The sequence below is a fragment of the Apium graveolens genome, chromosome 8 (assembly GCF_009905375.1).
Source record: "Apium graveolens cultivar Ventura chromosome 8, ASM990537v1, whole genome shotgun sequence".
In the NCBI taxonomy this organism is placed as follows: domain Eukaryota; kingdom Viridiplantae; phylum Streptophyta; class Magnoliopsida; order Apiales; family Apiaceae; genus Apium; species Apium graveolens.
In genome coordinates this window covers 5402773-5420672 of record NC_133654.1, presented here as the reverse complement: position 1 = coordinate 5420672, position 17900 = coordinate 5402773, and the positions used below count along the sequence as shown (strand labels likewise).

At 33.4% G+C, this 17900-nt stretch overlaps 3 protein-coding genes across 3 annotated transcripts; 1 reads left to right on the top strand and 2 right to left on the bottom strand.

Annotated features, from left to right (window-relative positions):
* Nucleotides 1-1432, bottom strand: LOC141678090 (uncharacterized). The gene is made up of 3 exons (XM_074484319.1): nt 1034-1432; nt 588-817; nt 1-470 (listed from the first exon to the last, which is right to left on the bottom strand). The coding sequence occupies exons 1-3, from the start codon at nt 1356-1358 to the stop codon at nt 192-194; spliced, it is 834 nt and encodes a 277-aa protein (XP_074340420.1). The 5' UTR covers nt 1359-1432; the 3' UTR covers nt 1-191.
* Nucleotides 1433-6692: 5260 nt separating this feature from the next.
* LOC141678089 (uncharacterized) lies at nt 6693-8492 on the bottom strand. Its single transcript, XM_074484318.1, has 3 exons — nt 8017-8492; nt 7574-7803; nt 6693-7303 (listed from the first exon to the last, which is right to left on the bottom strand). The coding sequence occupies exons 1-3, from the start codon at nt 8339-8341 to the stop codon at nt 7025-7027; spliced, it is 834 nt and encodes a 277-aa protein (XP_074340419.1). The 5' UTR covers nt 8342-8492; the 3' UTR covers nt 6693-7024.
* Nucleotides 8493-9577: 1085 nt separating this feature from the next.
* Nucleotides 9578-17383, top strand: LOC141676820 (uncharacterized). The gene is made up of 4 exons (XM_074482541.1): nt 9578-9709; nt 9852-9952; nt 16933-17011; nt 17088-17383. Exons 1-4 carry the CDS (start codon nt 9707-9709, stop codon nt 17133-17135), a joined length of 231 nt encoding a protein of 76 aa, XP_074338642.1. The 5' UTR covers nt 9578-9706; the 3' UTR covers nt 17136-17383.
* The last annotated feature ends 517 nt before the right edge of the window (nt 17384-17900 follow it).

Sequence of the window (17900 nt, the reverse complement as noted above, 5' to 3'; positions counted from 1 at the left end):
GAAGAGAGAAACGTAGAATTTTATTATAATATGACTTGTTATCGGTTACAAGAAAAGTATGCTTTATATAATCAACAGATACACAATAATATAGGAAAATATTATAACAAGAAAATTTTTAACAATCTTAACCATCCCGCAAACTTTATTAGAATTCCATCCTCGTGAAACCTGGTTCTGCAACGCTTAATTCATAGGGAAGAAAATAAGGGAACACCTGGCAATGTAGCCCCTGCATCAACAATAAAATTATTGCCAGATACGTAATTAGATGAATCATGTACTAGGAACCGTATAAGCGATGTCAGAGCTGGATCTGACAAGTTCCATTGTTTCAAAGGAACTGTTCTCAGAGCTACTTTGTTGAGCCAGTCTTTCTGCATCAAATTCTGGGTGATCTCAGATTCGAAGAGTCCCGGATTAATTGAGTTCACTCTTATTTTATACATCCCCAGTTCAAGAGCGAATACCTGTCCACATTACGATGAATAAGTAACAGAAGAAAACTTGCAAACATGCTAAATGTAATTCAGTTCAATCACTTAACTTAGATCTCCATAAATCTTTTGAAATCTTTTGAACTGTACCTTTGTGATAGCGTTAAGGGCCATCTTTGAAGAAGAATAGGCAAGACTTCCAGGTACATGTCCGCGATTAAGACCAGCAATAGACGATATATTGATGACTGATCCCCCCTGGTTTGAGTCGCGCATGAGGATGCAGACATGCTTGGACACCAACCAGGCTCCCTTCACATTTGTAGTATGTGTATCATCCCATTCTTCCTCTGTCAAAGCCAATGGACTATGTATAGTGCCTAAAGGTCCGAATGATGACACATTAGTACAAAAAAATGTAATTGGATCTTAATTTTATGTTGCAAGAATCTCAAAGGATCATTGAAAAACATGATAAACAATAACTAAACAAAAACGCAATTATCTTTTGTACTAGAAATGAATCAAAGATGAAACAAGAGAGAAAAAGTATATATTAAAACAAATGGAATGAATGAGTACTAGCATGGTAGCACCTCTAACACCAGCATTGTTGATCAAAGCATCAATCCTTCCAAACGCGTTCCATGCCTTCTTAACTGACGCTTCAATAGCACTACTATTAGCACTCACATCAAGTTCAATAGCCACAGCTTGAACATCGGAAAGTTGTCCATTGATTTCATTGCAGAGTGACACGAGTCTATCGATTCTACGAGCAGCAGCAATAATTTTGCAGCCAGTTTTAGCTAAGTCGAGACAACACTCTCGACCAAGTCCAGAGGAAGCGCCAGTTACCATCACTACTTTGTCACTCAAATCATTCCATGGCTCCATATAATTGTACTCTTGACTTGCCATTAACGCAGTCCACACATTAGAGTATAGATAATATATAGACCGAATTCAAATGGTAATTGATGATTTGTTTAGGTGTACATGTGTGAGAGTGCAGTTTTATACACACAGGCAGAAGAAAAGAACAAGAATGTGGTGCTGTTTTGTTTTGCTTTTTAATATTTGTTGGGAAAAGTTACTACGATTTGCATGTATATTCTTGTTATATTAGATCCCGATTTTATCATTATTTTTTTAGATTAATATTTTAATGTGCTTTAAAAAAAATATTTGATATTAAAGTAAGATATGCTTTAAAGCTTTAAAGCTTTAAACTCCAAATTGATTCAAAATTCTAACACTTTTTTTAAATATTTTCTAGGCTAGAATGACGGTAACTAGAGTTGTAAATGAATCGAGCTTTTGAAGAACAGTTCGAGCCGAGCTCGTTAATGACTCAATTCTTTAAGAGCTCGATCTCAAATACAAAAAAGTGTTTATGGAGTAAAATGAGCTTGAGCTGAATTTAAGTATTTGCGATTCGAGATTGACTTAAAATCTATTCCTCGAGATCGGCTCGCTAAGAGCTAAAAATACACATATTTCATGATTTATAATTTTTTCGTAATATTCAAAATACTTCAATTGTTCAAATTACAGGATGAGGTTTTATAATTTTAGATGTTTACTAGCATAATAACCCGTGCGAGACACGGGTCATTTTCTAGATTTTTTTTGAACAACATACAATTATAATAGTAAAATTCTTGATCATTTTCTTATTGATAAATATTGTATAACGTCTAAAATATATCGATACAAGTTGAGTATCTATCAATGTGTATGATTTTCATGTAAAACATTAATAACGTTCATAACAATTTTAATATATCTCATTAATCATAACGCATATTTTCTTATTTGTGTCGTGTAATTTGTATTTACTAAATAAATACAAGCAGGGTCGGTACGTGTAAAAGAAAAAGATTGTAGTTAATCCATCAAATATTGTCAATATGTTTATAAAAAAAAACTTAAAATTAACATATATGTATATGACAGAGTCGAGTAAATTTTTTGAGTTTTGGTCAAATAAACCCGGAGTAATGAGATATTTTATTACTAAAGTCATTACTAATTTACAATTATCTTGCTTAATTTAAAAGGATTAATAATGCATAATTAAAGTGGTCAAAACCTGCAATCGTAATATTCAACAAAGTAGAATTTACATTACAATTAATATAAGTTTATTTTTTAAGAAAAATATTATTTTTTTAATTCAACGTTTATCTTAATTTAATATCATTGCTAATGTCTTAATTCGTTAGATGATTATTTCCAGCGGCTAAGGTTTTATGACGATGCAAAATTCAAAATTCGATCCTTTAATTTTCAGAGACATGATCACGGATGTAGTGGTAAGACACAATTTACCTCTTCAATTTGTTGATTTTGAGGGCATTAAAAGCATTTAAATATGCAAATCCAAAAGCTATTTTAGTGCGTAGGAACACATTAAGAAGTGATATATTGCTTGGTTATAGATCTGAAAAAGAAATTTGTTGAACATATTAAAAAATGTTAGTGGTAGAATATGTTTAACTTCAGAATTGTGGACCTCCGTAGCAACCGATGGATATGTCACACTTACCGCTCACTTTATCACCGATGATTGGGTCTTGGATAAAAAGTTGAACTTTTCGTACATGCCATCGCCACACACGGGTATCATAATTTCTGATAAAATATATAAGTTATTATGTGAATGGAACCTTGAGTATAAGTTATTTAGTATCACTTTGGATAATGCGTCTAGTAATGATGTATTTGTTGGTATTTTGAAAACATAACTAAATTTGAGGAAAGCTTTGCTTAATAAAGGATAGTTCTTTCATATTAGATGTTGTGCGCACATCCTTATTTTGATTGTGCAAGAGGATCTAAAAGATATGGATGCTTCCGTTATTAAGGTTAGAGAGTCGATCAAGTATATTAAAGGGTTTCAAGGTAGGAAGGAAAAGTTTAAGGAACGTATAGAACACGTGGCTTAGAAAAAAGAAAAGGATTACGCCAAGATGTGCCGACAAGATGGAATTCAACTTATCTTATGCTTGATAGCGCACTTTATTATCGTAGTGCCTTTGTTCATTTGCAATTAAGTGACTCTAATTATAAGCATGCTCTCGGTGATGATGAATGGGATAAAGTAGATGGGATTTGTGCATATCTTGGTGTTTTTTACAATGTCACTCGGTTATTTCCGGGTATAAAATATCTCACGATCAATTTGTATTTTCCAAATATCTTTCTAGTGCAACATACATTAAGCACGGATGTCCAAGACATGAATTATATTGCAAGATCTATGGCTATAAAAATGCAATCAAAGTTTGACAAGTATTGGTCAGATTATAACATGATACTTGTCATTGCTGTTGTGTTCGATCCTCGATATAAAACACAGTTCGTGGAGTTCTTTTATAAAAGGCTATATGAGGATGATTGTGATCAGATTTCAAAAATTTATGATACCTCGTATACTTTATTTGATTTATACAAGGACACCATAACTACGTACACTGTTGTGTTTGGAAGTTAGCCATGAACTTCTATTCAGAATCATGGAATTGATGTGATGAAGGTGCCGTCTTATTTCTTTTCTGCTCAGTTTTTAATTCTGCCATGTTTTATAAATTTACATTTTCTGCTCAATTTAAATAATATGCCCAGGATTATAAATTTTTGTAGCGCCCAAGTTTACTAACTTATATTCAGTTTTTGTTTAAGGAATTTGATGCCTTGGACAGTGATCATGGGACTGCCTTAGAAAAAAATGAATTGGATAGGTGTTTGGAAGAGAAACGCTTAAATAGAGCCCTTGAAATTGATTTCCTGGATTATTGGAGTATAAATCAGTTCAGATTCCCTAGCCTGACACTTATGGCTCGAGACGTGTTGACAATTTCGATTTCAACCGTCGCGTCGGAGTCCGCTTTTAGTATTGGAGGAAGGATCTTGGATCAATATCACAGTTGTTTGGCACACAATATTGTGGAGAGTCTAATTTGTACTCGTGATTGGAAATTCAATGTGCCAGAAGGTGATAAACTAATTGGGCTAAGGCTTTATTTTGGACATTCTTTAAAGCTGAAAAATGATAATATTATCGTGTTTCTTGGTTTGCAGTTCATCATAATTATCCGTTGGAAGAGCTCACTCAAAATATCATGAAGCTTGATATTAAAGACAAAGACAATACGGATTGAGACATTTGAGGCATAAGCTGGACCTTTTTTATGATTCAAGTATTTATTTGTTTCAAACAAGGTATATTCACCTAGAAGTTTCAGAATATCTTATGCATATCATAAGAGATTACGTAATACTGGAACATAAGACATGATACAGAGTTGCCCTGCATGAAAGCCTGATGAAGTTTGTGGCACCATTGTTTGAGTTAGTGACTACAAAAGACTTTGCAATATTATTAGTCATGAAATAGCCTGACAATATAACAAGAAGTTTATAATTAATTTTCTTTATGTTCTTGCTTTCTAGTTCATAGGTTCTTTATTAATGATTTATCTTAATGCTGATAGTAAGTAAGCAAACCATGTTGTCAAATGGATGAGCCAAATTCAATTGGCCTGTTGGGAGTTAGCCACTTGACCGATGAAATTAAAAGTCAGTCGGCTGCTAATAATTATGTATTATTCTGATAATGTTAAATACACTTGTTGTGATCATGTCACTGCTTCAATGAATGCCTAGGTAATAATGAAGTTAGTTGGAAAACCTTCGTTGTTTCACTGATGAAACAAGAGAGAAAAAGTATATATATTAGAAACAAATGAAATAATACATGTGTGAGAGTGCAGTTTTAAAGCTTTAAACTCCAAATTTATTCAAAATTCTAACACTTTTTTTAAATATTTTCTAGGCTTGGAATGACGGTAACTAGAGTTGTAAATGAATCGAGCTTTTGAAGAACAGTTCGAGCCGAGCTCGTTAATAACTCAATTCTTTAAGAGCTCGAACTTTACGACAAAAATAGTTTTCGCCACTTAAGTTATCTATATGTTCGAAAAGGAAAAAAAATAAGAGAATACAGTGATGACCTTTATGTCATCTCATTTTCATTGCATATTTATTTATTTAAATTTTTATGAAATGTAATTAAATTTATAAAATATGTCATTCATTATTACATAATTGATGTATGAATATAAAATAGAGTTAAAATAATCATTTCCTGTATTTAAAAATTAATTTTTTTATAAAAATAAATTCGTTCGAGATAATATTTCGATATAGATACAGGCCCGTGCGAGGCTTTTACGCTAGTTAATATTTATATTTCAACCAAGTAAAATTTATGAACTATTTTTAAGTTTTAAGTAAATCATATACTCCATGATTTACATGTCTCATGACCAAAGTCAGCTATGAAGTATTTTTAACTAACCAAATTTTACTTAAAAAAAATTCTTGGATCATGTTCTAAACGAAAATTATTTGAACTTTTCTAATATTTAAACCTAAGAATCATCTTTAACATATAAAAAACCAGTTACATGTGTACTGGTACGTTCCAATTTTTTTTGTTAATTGGTGTCTGGGTCAACTTTCTACATCTCAACTAATTCGGAGAACTGCTAGCACACTAGTACGTACTGAGTATGACAATCTACTTACTTCCACTGAGTATTACTTCCACTGAGTATGACAATCTACTTACTTCCGTATCTTCCACCTCAACTAACCCACGAAGCATGACAATACACTTACTTTCGTGTCCCTTCTGATAGATTCGAACTTGTGACATTGGGATGGTAACCTCTTAAAACCACATTCTAAACCAATTAGGACACCGGTGCTTGGTTACGTTCCACTTTTCTAGATGATGGTATGATTGACATTAGGAGGTTGCATCTTTTGGGAGATTCCCAGACAGATTCTCAGTGTTATCTACTCAAGTAGAGTTACATGTATCAGTATCAATACTGTTGCCTAACTTCAGGTCACTGCTTCTCACATTTCAGCTTAAGGAATAAGGATTTAGATGCACCTCTTGCCAAGGCAATTGCAGCTTTTGAACTAGTTAGATGCTTTTGATATCCTCTTAATGCGAATCTTCCACGTATAAATCTTGATGTTCATCTATCTTAATTATTTTTAGTATTTTGTCTGATTATTTTTTTAAAGTTTATATACACAGTGACGGGAAACGGGGTTCCTAACATTATCTTAAGATTGAGATTGAAATTTGAACTCGAAACTAAATAGATTCACCTCATACTTCATCACAATAAACATGCAGAAAATTCTATCCTGATCATATTCACAAAACTCCAGTATAAAAGTGTGTCTTAAATTATGACTATAAACTTTGCAGTTTGCGCATGCTAGATACGACTTTTTGCGATTCTCATAAAAAAAACAGGGATTATTCCTCTGATGTGTATTATTATGTGATGCAAAGGCATCCACTGAAGTCAGAACCACAAATTCCAGTACCAGATGAAACTATAAATTTCATAGAATTCGCTTCTAAAATTCCACGCTCCATTATTTTTGACAACATTAATAATAACTTAAACGAAAATGAATATAACTAGTACTCTTAACCGTCCTGCAGACTTTATTAGAATTCCATCCTCGTGAAGCCTGACTCTGCAACGCTTAATTCATAGGGACGAAAATAAGGGAACACCTGGCAATGTAGCCCCTGCATCAACAATAAAATTATTACCGGATACGTAGTCAGACGAATCATGTACTAAGAACCGTATCAGCGATGTCAGTGCTGGATCTGACATGTTCATTTTTTTCAAAGGAACTGTTCTTAGAGTCACATTGTTGAGCCAGTCTTTCTTCATCAAATTATGGGTGATCTCAGATTCGAAGATTCCTGGATTAATTGAGTTTACTCTGATATTATAAATCCCAAGTTCAAGAGCGAATACCTGTCCACATTACGATGAATAAGTAACAGAAGAAAACTTGCAAACATGCTAAATGTAATTCAGTAATCAATCTTCATACAAGGTATAGCTTTACACAAAACCGGAAGTAACTTATAACAAAAGAAAAAGATTCCAGACAATATGGAGACTATTTTTTAAGCGTATGTTTAAAGGGTTTCGAAAGACTAAGAATGCATATAGAACACTGTTAACCAAGATAAACACTTAACTTAGATCTTTATAAATCGCTTGAAATCTCCTAAACTGTACCTTTGTGATAGCGTTAAGGGCCGTCTTTGAAGAAGAATAGGCAAGACTTCCAGGTAGTTGTCCGCAATTAAGACCAGCAATAGACGATATATTGATGACTGATCCCCCCTGGTTTGAGTCGCGCATGAGGATGCAGACATGCTTGGACACCAGCCAGGCTCCCTTCACGTTTGTAGTATGTGTATCATCCCATTCTTCCTCTGTCAAAGCCAATGGACTGTGTATAGTGCCTAAAGGTCCGAAATGACACTTAGTACAAAAAAATGTAATTGGATCTTAATTTTATGTTGCAAGAATCTCAGAGGATCATTGAAAAACATGATAAACAATAACTAAACAAGAACGCAATTATCTTCTGTACTAGAAATGAATCAAAGATGAAACAAGAGAGAAAAAGTATATATTAAAACAAATGGAATGAATGAGTACTAGCATGGTAGCACCTCTAACACCAGCATTGTTGATCAAAGCATCAATCCTTCCAAACGCGTCCCATGCCTTTTTAACCGACACTTCAATAGCACTACTATTAGCACTCACATCAAGTTCAATAGCCACAGCTTGAACATCGGAAAGTTGTCCATTGATTTCATTGCAGAGTGACACGAGTCTATCGATTCTACGAGCAGCAGCAATAATTTTGCAGCCAGTTTTAGCTAAGTCGAGACAACACTCTCGACCAAGTCCAGAGGAAGCGCCAGTCACCATCACTACTTTATCACTCAAATCATTCCATGGCTCCATATATTTTTTCTCTCGGCCGGCCATTAATGTAGTTCACAAATTAGTGTATATATATATATTATAAGACCGAATCGAATAGTGAGAGTGCAAATTACATATGCACACTGCACACAAGCAGGGAAAAGAAGAAGAATGTGGTGCTGCTGCTTTATTTTGTTTTGCTGGCCCCGCTATTATAAACGAGATAACTTTTCTGATGATAATATGTTTGCATACATTTTCTTCCACTAATTAAATTTCACCTACATGTGTCATTTTATAACTATTATCTACTATTAAGTAGTATTATCTAACTATTTTGGTACAATTTTTGGATATCTACTGTTTTCTTTGGTATATTAGATCGGATTTAGTCAATATTAATTTTAGATTATAAATTTTTTAATGGTTTCAATTTTAATTTATAATTTTTTCTTAAAATCTAGTGGTAATATTTAAAAACTTTCTTTAAGTTTTGGACATTCATATTTAAAAAGTTTCTTTAAGTTTTGGGATATTCGATTAATATTTTTATTATACTTTTCAAATTTTATTTGATAAAAGTTAGATTTTTTAATACTTTAAAGTATTATTTTATTCAAAATTGATGAAATTTAATCATATATATAAAATTGTGAATTTTATGAATTTTATAGTATTTATATATATGAGTTAAATTCTATGGAGACCACTTATTTTTGGATACCTTGGGATCACTTATTTTCTGTAAGCAAAATATTGCACAAAAACATTGCAAAACATATTATTTTGCGAATCATGTTTTACAAATATCCTTATTTTATTCAAAATCTTGAATATCATATAAGTACCACATGTAAAACATTACAAAAATATTTTATTCTGTAAAACATGTTAAGTTTGCAGAACATTTGTTTAGCTTGCAGAACATACAAATTTTACCTATTAAACTTAAATGATCTTCAACAATTTTAATGAATTAGTGATACTTGTAAAACATACTTCATAAAATAATATATTTTAAACTGTTTTGATTACTGAACATATGTGGTCTCTAAGGTCTCATATGAAAAAGTGGTCTCCATAGAACTTTCCTCTTATATATATATATTTATTTTTTTTGAAATTTGTAAAAATTTATAAAATTTGAAGATTTTGTCTAAAACTTTACCTACATTTATATATAAGACTCTTCAGGATTTGAAGTTTTTTATCAACATGTTTCTTAAGAAAATAAATTAGGGGAAAAAAATTTGTAAATTTGGGCTTCTAAACATCTACTTCACTAATGGACTTTCAGCCCACAAATCTAAATAACCCAACAGGCCCGAAACCCATTTTGTAACATCTTTCAAAAAGTTGTTGCAGAGGAGACTTTGATTAAAGCATTCAACTCGCAGCAAAAACTCCTTACTATTTCCCCGATCTAAAATGGTGCGTGTTTATATATGTATATAATGTTTTAGGGCTCTTAATATATGTGAATTTATGTTATAATTGCTTTAATTTTGTGGTTCTAATTGTGTAATTAGTGTCTAATCTATTCGAATTGTGTGTGATCTGTGTGTTTTTTCAGTCTTTGAAGCCAATCTCAAGTCCAGTGCCAGTGGTTTGGTACCCGACCTTAGCTGTTTTTATGCTCGCCATCGGTTTGATTGTTACCGCTTCTTTCTTCATGTAAGTCCTCTCGTCGAGATCGAAATAACAATACATTTCATTGATTCTTAGTATTTTCTAATTAAACTTGTTTTTTTACTTAATAGTTGTGCAATCCTAGGTTTGATTTACGGTTACGAAATGGCGAAGCTAATAGTTTACATTTATGTGTGTGGTTTTAAAATTTCATGTTTGGTACTGTGATGTGTTTAGGAGGAGATCGAGTTTTATTATATTAGCTTATGAGAATTGTGTAAATACTTGCTAGTATTGATAGCTTAGTGAGAGATTATGAAATTTTTTTTGTGATTAATTTATTAGGTGAGTTACCGGAGAAATGATAAGCGTATGTATATATTAACAATAATTACGTGATAAATCAAATAAACTTAGTATGACAAATTCATTTATCAATGCCTCATAATATAATAAAAAGGGGTCTGCAGAGGATTTTAAAGAAACACTGTCTACAGCCCCTAAGAAAATCTTGAGATAAAAGAGAGACAAAAAGAGAAATGAAAATGAAAGATGGCCGAGCAAGAAGAAGATTATTGGATATTTACAAAAAATAAAGAGGTCTGTGTTTCCCTTGTGTTTACAATGAATCTCTAATGTATCCAACAGTAGTACTTTAGGGGCATTTCGGTAATTATCCCGTACTGTGGAAAGTTTCCGTGGTATGGGTCAGTGATACTTTGGTAATTACTATGTACTGTGAAAAGTTTCCGAGGTACGTTGGAATTTTTTTTAAACCCCAAACAGCCCAGAAACCATATGTTATAAAAACAGTCCCTGGCAATCTATACTGTTTTTTGGGTCCAATAAAATTTCTATTGTGAATGAGAAGTTATGCACTCAGATGGTGCAACAATGAACAAACCAATATCAGGTTCTTTTAAATCAATCATTTTTAATTTTGGTCCCTACCCAAAGAACGCGGGCTCGGGTTTATACTTGTATAGCTGCATCTTTGTAAATAACTATCTCATCACCTGCTTGCAGTTTTGCATGAACATGAAGCTGTCTATTTTTTGTAAATAAAGTACACAATCATGCTCTCAGAAGAGTATGCTTACTACACGTTTTATAGTTCCGGGGCACGTAGGATTTTTTTTATAAAACCCCAAACGACCCAAAAACCATATGTTATAAAAACAGTCCCTGGCAATCTATGTTGTGTTTTTTTTTGGTCCCATAAGATTCCTATAGTGAATGAGAAGTTATGCACTCAAATGGTGCAAACCAATATCAGGGTCTTTCAAAAATAACTATATCATTACCTGCTTGCAGTTTTGCATGAACGTCTAAGCTGTCTATTTTTTTCATAAAGTATCTCAAAAGAGCATGCTTACTACACGTTTTATAGTTTCCAGTTTTATAGTTTTATAGTTCCATAGCTCTCTATTCTAACAAGGAAGAGAACAAAATTTGTGCATTTCATTGACCTGCCTGATCCATATTGTGACTATTCTAGTGGTATCATGTAGTACTTCACTTGAGAGTGCATTGTGTCAAGCAAGGGTATTTGCTCTTTTACTCTAACCAGCAGTCCACTACCGAAGACTCAAAGAGCAATAATTGCTTTGCCGAATCTTTAGTTGTCACTATTCCTGTAAAGTTCATGTGTTATCTTTCATTTGTTATGGAGTCATGAGTATCTCTAGTTCTTATAACATTTACTAACCCAAGAAATATTGCTGTCTTTATAAATTGTGAATTTACCCAAGGACGAAGTGTGGAACTGCAAGTATAGGAGAAATAAACTATCCTAGTATCACTTAATATACCTATTAATCATACATGTGAGAATGAAACTTCTGTAACCAACTTTTCATTCATTTCAGAAACTCTATTGTACTAAACAAGCCAAAAGTCCGTAAAACCCCAAACTAAAAACAATGAGCTGAAGATATATATACAAAAAAGTTCTAACTGATTTTCCCGCTAAAACCAACTGAATGTAAAAGATAGAAAAGACTAAACTACCCTCAAATGAAACTTCTATTTACAAAACAGTCATAACTTCCACAGCCTCCCCTCAAGCCGGACTTGGATGATGACAGACAAGACCAAGCTTGGAAACCATAAATCTGAGCTGAGCAGCACCAAGAGACTTAGTAAGAAGATCTGCAAGTTGCAGAGAAGATTGAACATGAAACAGAACAAGAAATTTAGCTTCAATGTAATCCCGAATGAAATGACAGTCAACCCTGAGATGCTTTGTGCGTTCCTGAAACACTTGATTCTCAGCAATGTATTGTGCAGCAGTATTGTCACAAAACAACTGGACAGGTAAGGGTATATGAACACCAAGATCTTCCAGCAAACCATGTAACCAAATCAACTCACTAGTAGCATAACTCATGCTACGATATTCAGCCTCACAGGTACTTTTGGAAGTGGTTTTCTGCTTTTTAGTTTTCCATGAAATCAGAGAATTACCAAGAAACATAGCATAACCAGATAAGGACTTTGCAGAAAAAGTACAAGATCCCCAATCTGCATCACAATAACCTTGAAGCAGAAAATTATTCTGTGAAGAATAAAACAAACCCATGTTAATAGTACCTTTCAGATACTGAAGAACATGCATAGCAGCCTGGAAATGAGAAGTAGCAGGAGAGTTTAAGAATTGACTTAGTTGTTGGACAGCATATGAGATATCAGGTCGAGACATGTTCAAATACAACAACTTCCCAACAATCCTTCTATAATTCTCAGGATCTGGTAATAAAGGCCCATCCTTGACGCTAAGATGTAATCCAGTTGGAAAAGGAGTAGAAACCACTTTGCATCCTTCCATTTCAGTATCCTTAAGTAAATCCAAAATATATTTCCTTTGATTCAACAAGATACCAGAACTTGTTCTAGATACCTCAATACCCAGGAAGTAAGATAAAGAACCAAGATCTTTAATTGTAAAAGCACTATGCAAGGAAGTCTTGACCAACTGAATATTGGATAAAAGATTACCAGTGAGAAGCAAATCATCCACATAAGCAACCACAGCAGTGAATTGACCATTTGAATCAGATTTAACAAACAAGGAATAATCCTGCTTGGATTGAATAAAACCCAGATCAATTAAATGCTTACTCAATTCCACATTCCACTGTCTGGCTGCTTGTCTCAAGCCATATAAGGATCTTCTTAACCGACAAACCAAGCCAGGAGCTACTATATAACCAGGAGGAGGTTGCATATAGATCTCTTCTTCGACATAACCATGTAAGAAGGCATTATTTATGTCCAATTGATGTAAAGGCCAGTCATTTGCAGCAGCCAAGGCAATGAGAACTCTGACAGTAGTAAACCTGGCAACTGGACTAAAAGTATATTTAAAATCTTTTCCTTTAATTTGTTTATCCCCTCTAGCTACCAATCTAGCTTTACACTTGTTTAAGGTACCATCAGGATTAAACTTGGCCTTATAAACCCATTTGCATCCTATAGCTGATTTGTATTTTGGCAGAGGGACCAAATCCCAAGTCTGATTTTGTTCTAAAGCCTTAATCTCAGATTCCCTAGCAAGAACCCAGTTTGGATCATTCTTAGCTTGAGAATAACAACTAGGCTCATGAATTGAAAGAACCTTATCTAAAGTGGTGAGATAAGCAGTACTAAAAGTAGTCAATTGAGAATCAGTGAATACAGAAAATGCTTGAGAAACATTGTGAGCAGAAGTAGAAAATTTTACAGAAGGTGTAACAATAAACTCATCAAACCTTTTAGGAATGATAGAAGTTCTTGTGGACCTTCTAACAGGAAGCATCAAGGTATGTTCAGAAGAATCAGTATTGATAGAAGAAACATGATCAGGTAAAGAACCAATGACATGATTGTCATGATTTTCAGAAGAAGAAAGCAAATCAATACTAGGAACAGAAGATGTATCAGAATCAGCTATTGGAGTAAAACTATCAGTAAAATCTGAAGTTTCAAAAGACATAGGAGTGGAACCTGTATCTGCATCAGGCAAGGAAGAAACGGAATGTTTATAAGGAAATATATGTTCCTTAAAGCTGACATCCCTGCTGTAAACCACCTTCTGATTATCCAAATCAAATAGTTTGTAAGCCTTGTGAGCATATGGATATCCCAGAAAAACACACTTTAAAGCCCTAGCACCAAATTTGTCAGAAGTCTTGCAAGCAGCATAACACAAACAACCAAGTATCCTTAATCTTGAATAATCTGGCTCAGTTTTCATTAAAATCTTATAAGGAACCTTCCAGTGAAGCACAGAAGAAGGCATGAGATTAATCAGATGTGTAGAAGCTAAAATGCAATCACCCCAAAACTTGATAGGTAAATTGGCATGAATTCTGATGGCCCTAGCAGTATCAAGCAAATGCCTGTGTTTCCTTTCCACACGGCCATTTTGCTGAGGGTTACCAGCAACAGATCTCTGATGAATAATTCCAAGAGAGGAAAAAAGACTAGTACAAAATTCTTGAACAATCTCTGTCCCATTATCACTTCTGATTGTTTTAACAGAGACTTGAAATTGTTTTAAAACATATGATAAAAAAGCTGAAATGATGTGAGGAACCTGTGTCTTAGAATGAATCATGGACGTCCAGGTAAATCTGGAATGATCATCCAGAATAGTAAGGAAATAAGAAGCACCAGATAAGGAAGGTGTCTTATAAGGACCCCACAAATCAATGTGAAGTAAATCAAAACAAGCAGATGCCAAAGAAGTTGAATCAGAAAAAGGAAGTTTGTGATGCTTAGCCATCATACAGGCCTCACAATCAATAGCAGGAAGTGAAGTATTAGTAAAACCAGATAAATGTTTGAACTTAGAAAGAGGCATATGACCAAGTCTAGCATGAAGAATAGAAAGAGACTTATCAGATTTGATAGAAGAACCACTTGATGTATTATCAAGAACTGAACAGGCTGAAGAAGCAAAATGTGGTTGAGAAATCTTATTAGATAGAAATTTATATAATCCCTCATGCTTTATACCAACAGCCTTGATTATATTTGTTGTAGAATCATGAAAAGAACAGGAAGAGGAATGAAAATTTGCAATCAAACTATTTTGATCCAAAAGTCTTGCAACAGAAAGCAAATTATGTTTAAATTCTGGGATATAAAAGACATTTGAAAGAATAATCTCAAAATTAAGAACCACTGTTCCAGTAGTAAACACCTGTTTGAGACTACCATCTGGCAAAGCAATGTTAAGAGGCTGTGACAACTGTTGAGTACTGGAAAAAATCTCTAAGGAAATTGCCATATGATCACTGGCACCAGTATCAACAATCCAAACATGCTTATCAAAAGGCAATGATGAAGAGCAAGACGCATTGAAAACAGACAATGTACCTGCAAAACTGGTTGTAGAATCAGAAGGACCATGAGAAGGATTAGAAGCAGACTGCATAAACTTCAAGAATTCTCTGTATAGAACCACATTGTTGTCTTCAATTGGAAAAGAAGCATCCTGCAACTGAGGATCCAAAGGAGACTCTTGAACATGAGCTGCAAACTTAGCAGGAGGACCTCTACCAGAAACAAAATTAGAACCAGTCTTGCCTTTGTACCATTCAGGATATCCTACCAATTTAAAACATTGATCCTTCAAGTGCCCTTTCTGTTTACAAAAATCACAAAACCTGTCAGGTTTAGGTTTCCTGAAGTCTCTAACTTCTCTTCTTGGATTCTGAGGAAATCTTGAAGCAACTGCATTAACAGAATTCTTGACTGTTAGCAAAGCACTCATCTCTATTGGCTGAGCATTCACAATAGAATTCTGTCTCTCTATTTGCTGAAGCATATGATATACTCGATTAACAGTTGGAAGAGGATCCATGCTAAGAATATTGATCTTAGCCTGATCATAAGTCTTATTCAAACCTGCAACAAACTGAATTAACTTCTTCAACTGATCAGCTTCAATGATCTTCTTCAAGAAACCACAAGAACATTTGAGTAAAGCTCCACATGAACAATCAGGAATTGGTTCCAGAACTTGTAACTGATCCCAAACCTTCTTCAACTTGTTATAATATTCCACTATTGAGTCATCATTTTGACAAGTAGACATCAAGGTTTTATGAAAATCATATAACTGTGGAGCATTAGAGTGTCCATAACGTTCTTTGATCTCAAGCCATAAATCTCTTGCAGAAGGAGTGAAAATGAAACTCTCAGCAATTGTTTTATCAATAGAGTTTAATATCCATCCTGTGACCATATAGTCATTACGAATCCATTTCTGTAACTCTTCAGAATCATCAGCAGGCCGTAACAGAGTTCCATCAGTAAATCCTAATTTGTTCTTAGCTCCTAAAGCCAGAACAACACTACGACTCCAATTCACATAGTTATTACCAGAAAACACAATATGACCTAGCTGTGAATTCGAATTATCATTCGAAGATAAGAAATATGGATCATTATAGCTAATTGCAGAGTTGGAAACATTTGTTATGTTTAGAGAAGATGTGGATTGACTTTGAGCCATAAGTGTTTGATGAAATGCTTGAAAGAAGTAGAGTTGTAATCAAACAAAACAGATAACAAAACAACCGTAGAATCTGATATTGATGCAGATTCAATTACGATTTTACAATAACAATTGAAAATCAAGAAGTAAACAACAATCTTAAAATGAATCAGAAACAACAACAAGAAGAAGATGAAGAAGAAGCTTCAAACCAGAAAAAAAACGAGTTCAATGGCGGAAATGGAGAATACGAGAAAATGAAGATGGAGCATAGAACCTGCTCTGATACCATGTGAGAATGAAACTTCTGTAACCAACTTTTCATTCATTTCAGAAACTCTATTGTACTAAACAAGCCAAAAGTCTGTAAAACCCCAAACTAAAAACAATGAGCTGAAGATATATATACAAAAAAGTTCTAACTGATTTTCCCGCTAAAACCAACTGAATGTAAAAGATAGAAAAGACTAAACTACCCTCAAATGAAACTTCTATTTACAAAACAGTCATAACTTCCACAATTATTATGTATCTGTTGCAGATATGAAGCTACATCTTCTAAGAGAAACCGCAGTCTAGCCAAGGAGCTCACAACAGGAGCAGTAGCATCAGTATTCCTGGTACGATGTCACAAACTTCATTTGTTATGTTGGATGTCGATTCGGTGATATTAACTTTCATTGACAATTCGTGCAGGGTTTTGGATCATTGTTCTTGCTTCTTGCTTCAGGTGTTTATGTTTAACTTGTGCACTTGACCATGCGCATTTTACTTCCCCTAATCTTTAAGACAGGCGTTTATATGAAAGAGTTTTGCTCAAGTGATGTAGCTTCTTTCGCTGTTAAGAACTTTGTTTGAAAGTAGCAGCTTCAGCAAGTGATTGAAATGTTTTACCTCGAACAAGAGAACGAATTTCTTAGACTGCTCTTATTATTTCAAACTTTTTATATGCTCTATCACAGTCCTGATAATCCATTAATCAATATTTCATATGTTGCCTTTTTTAAGGTAATTTAATCGAAAGTTGGGTGACATATATTGTTAAATACAAGTTCTTTTTATCAAATTTTATAAATAGTTTGAAGTACAAAAAAAGGGTTTTAATGTAAACTTTTTTTCATCAGTTTAATTTATGAAATACTATAATGATTTTAACTACACCGAACTCGTTATTGCTTTTGTTTTTTAGCTTCCACCGTAATGTTAAGATTTATAGAAGTAATCTTATGTTCCTTGTTCTCCATATGAATTTTAAATTTAAATTTTCTATAAAAAAAAATACAAAAAAGGAATTGTTAAAGGAACGTATAAGAGCTGTAATTATATTCTGCCACCATATATTATTAATTTCTTTGAAAAAGTAATTCAAACTCTATTATTTTTAATATGTCAATATTGTTTTTCAAAATGAACTACCGAATGTATAAATTAAAATTTTGAAAAAAAATATAACTAAAAAAAATATTTATAAAGTTTCAAAAAATTTAATTGTAATTAAAATCAACCGAA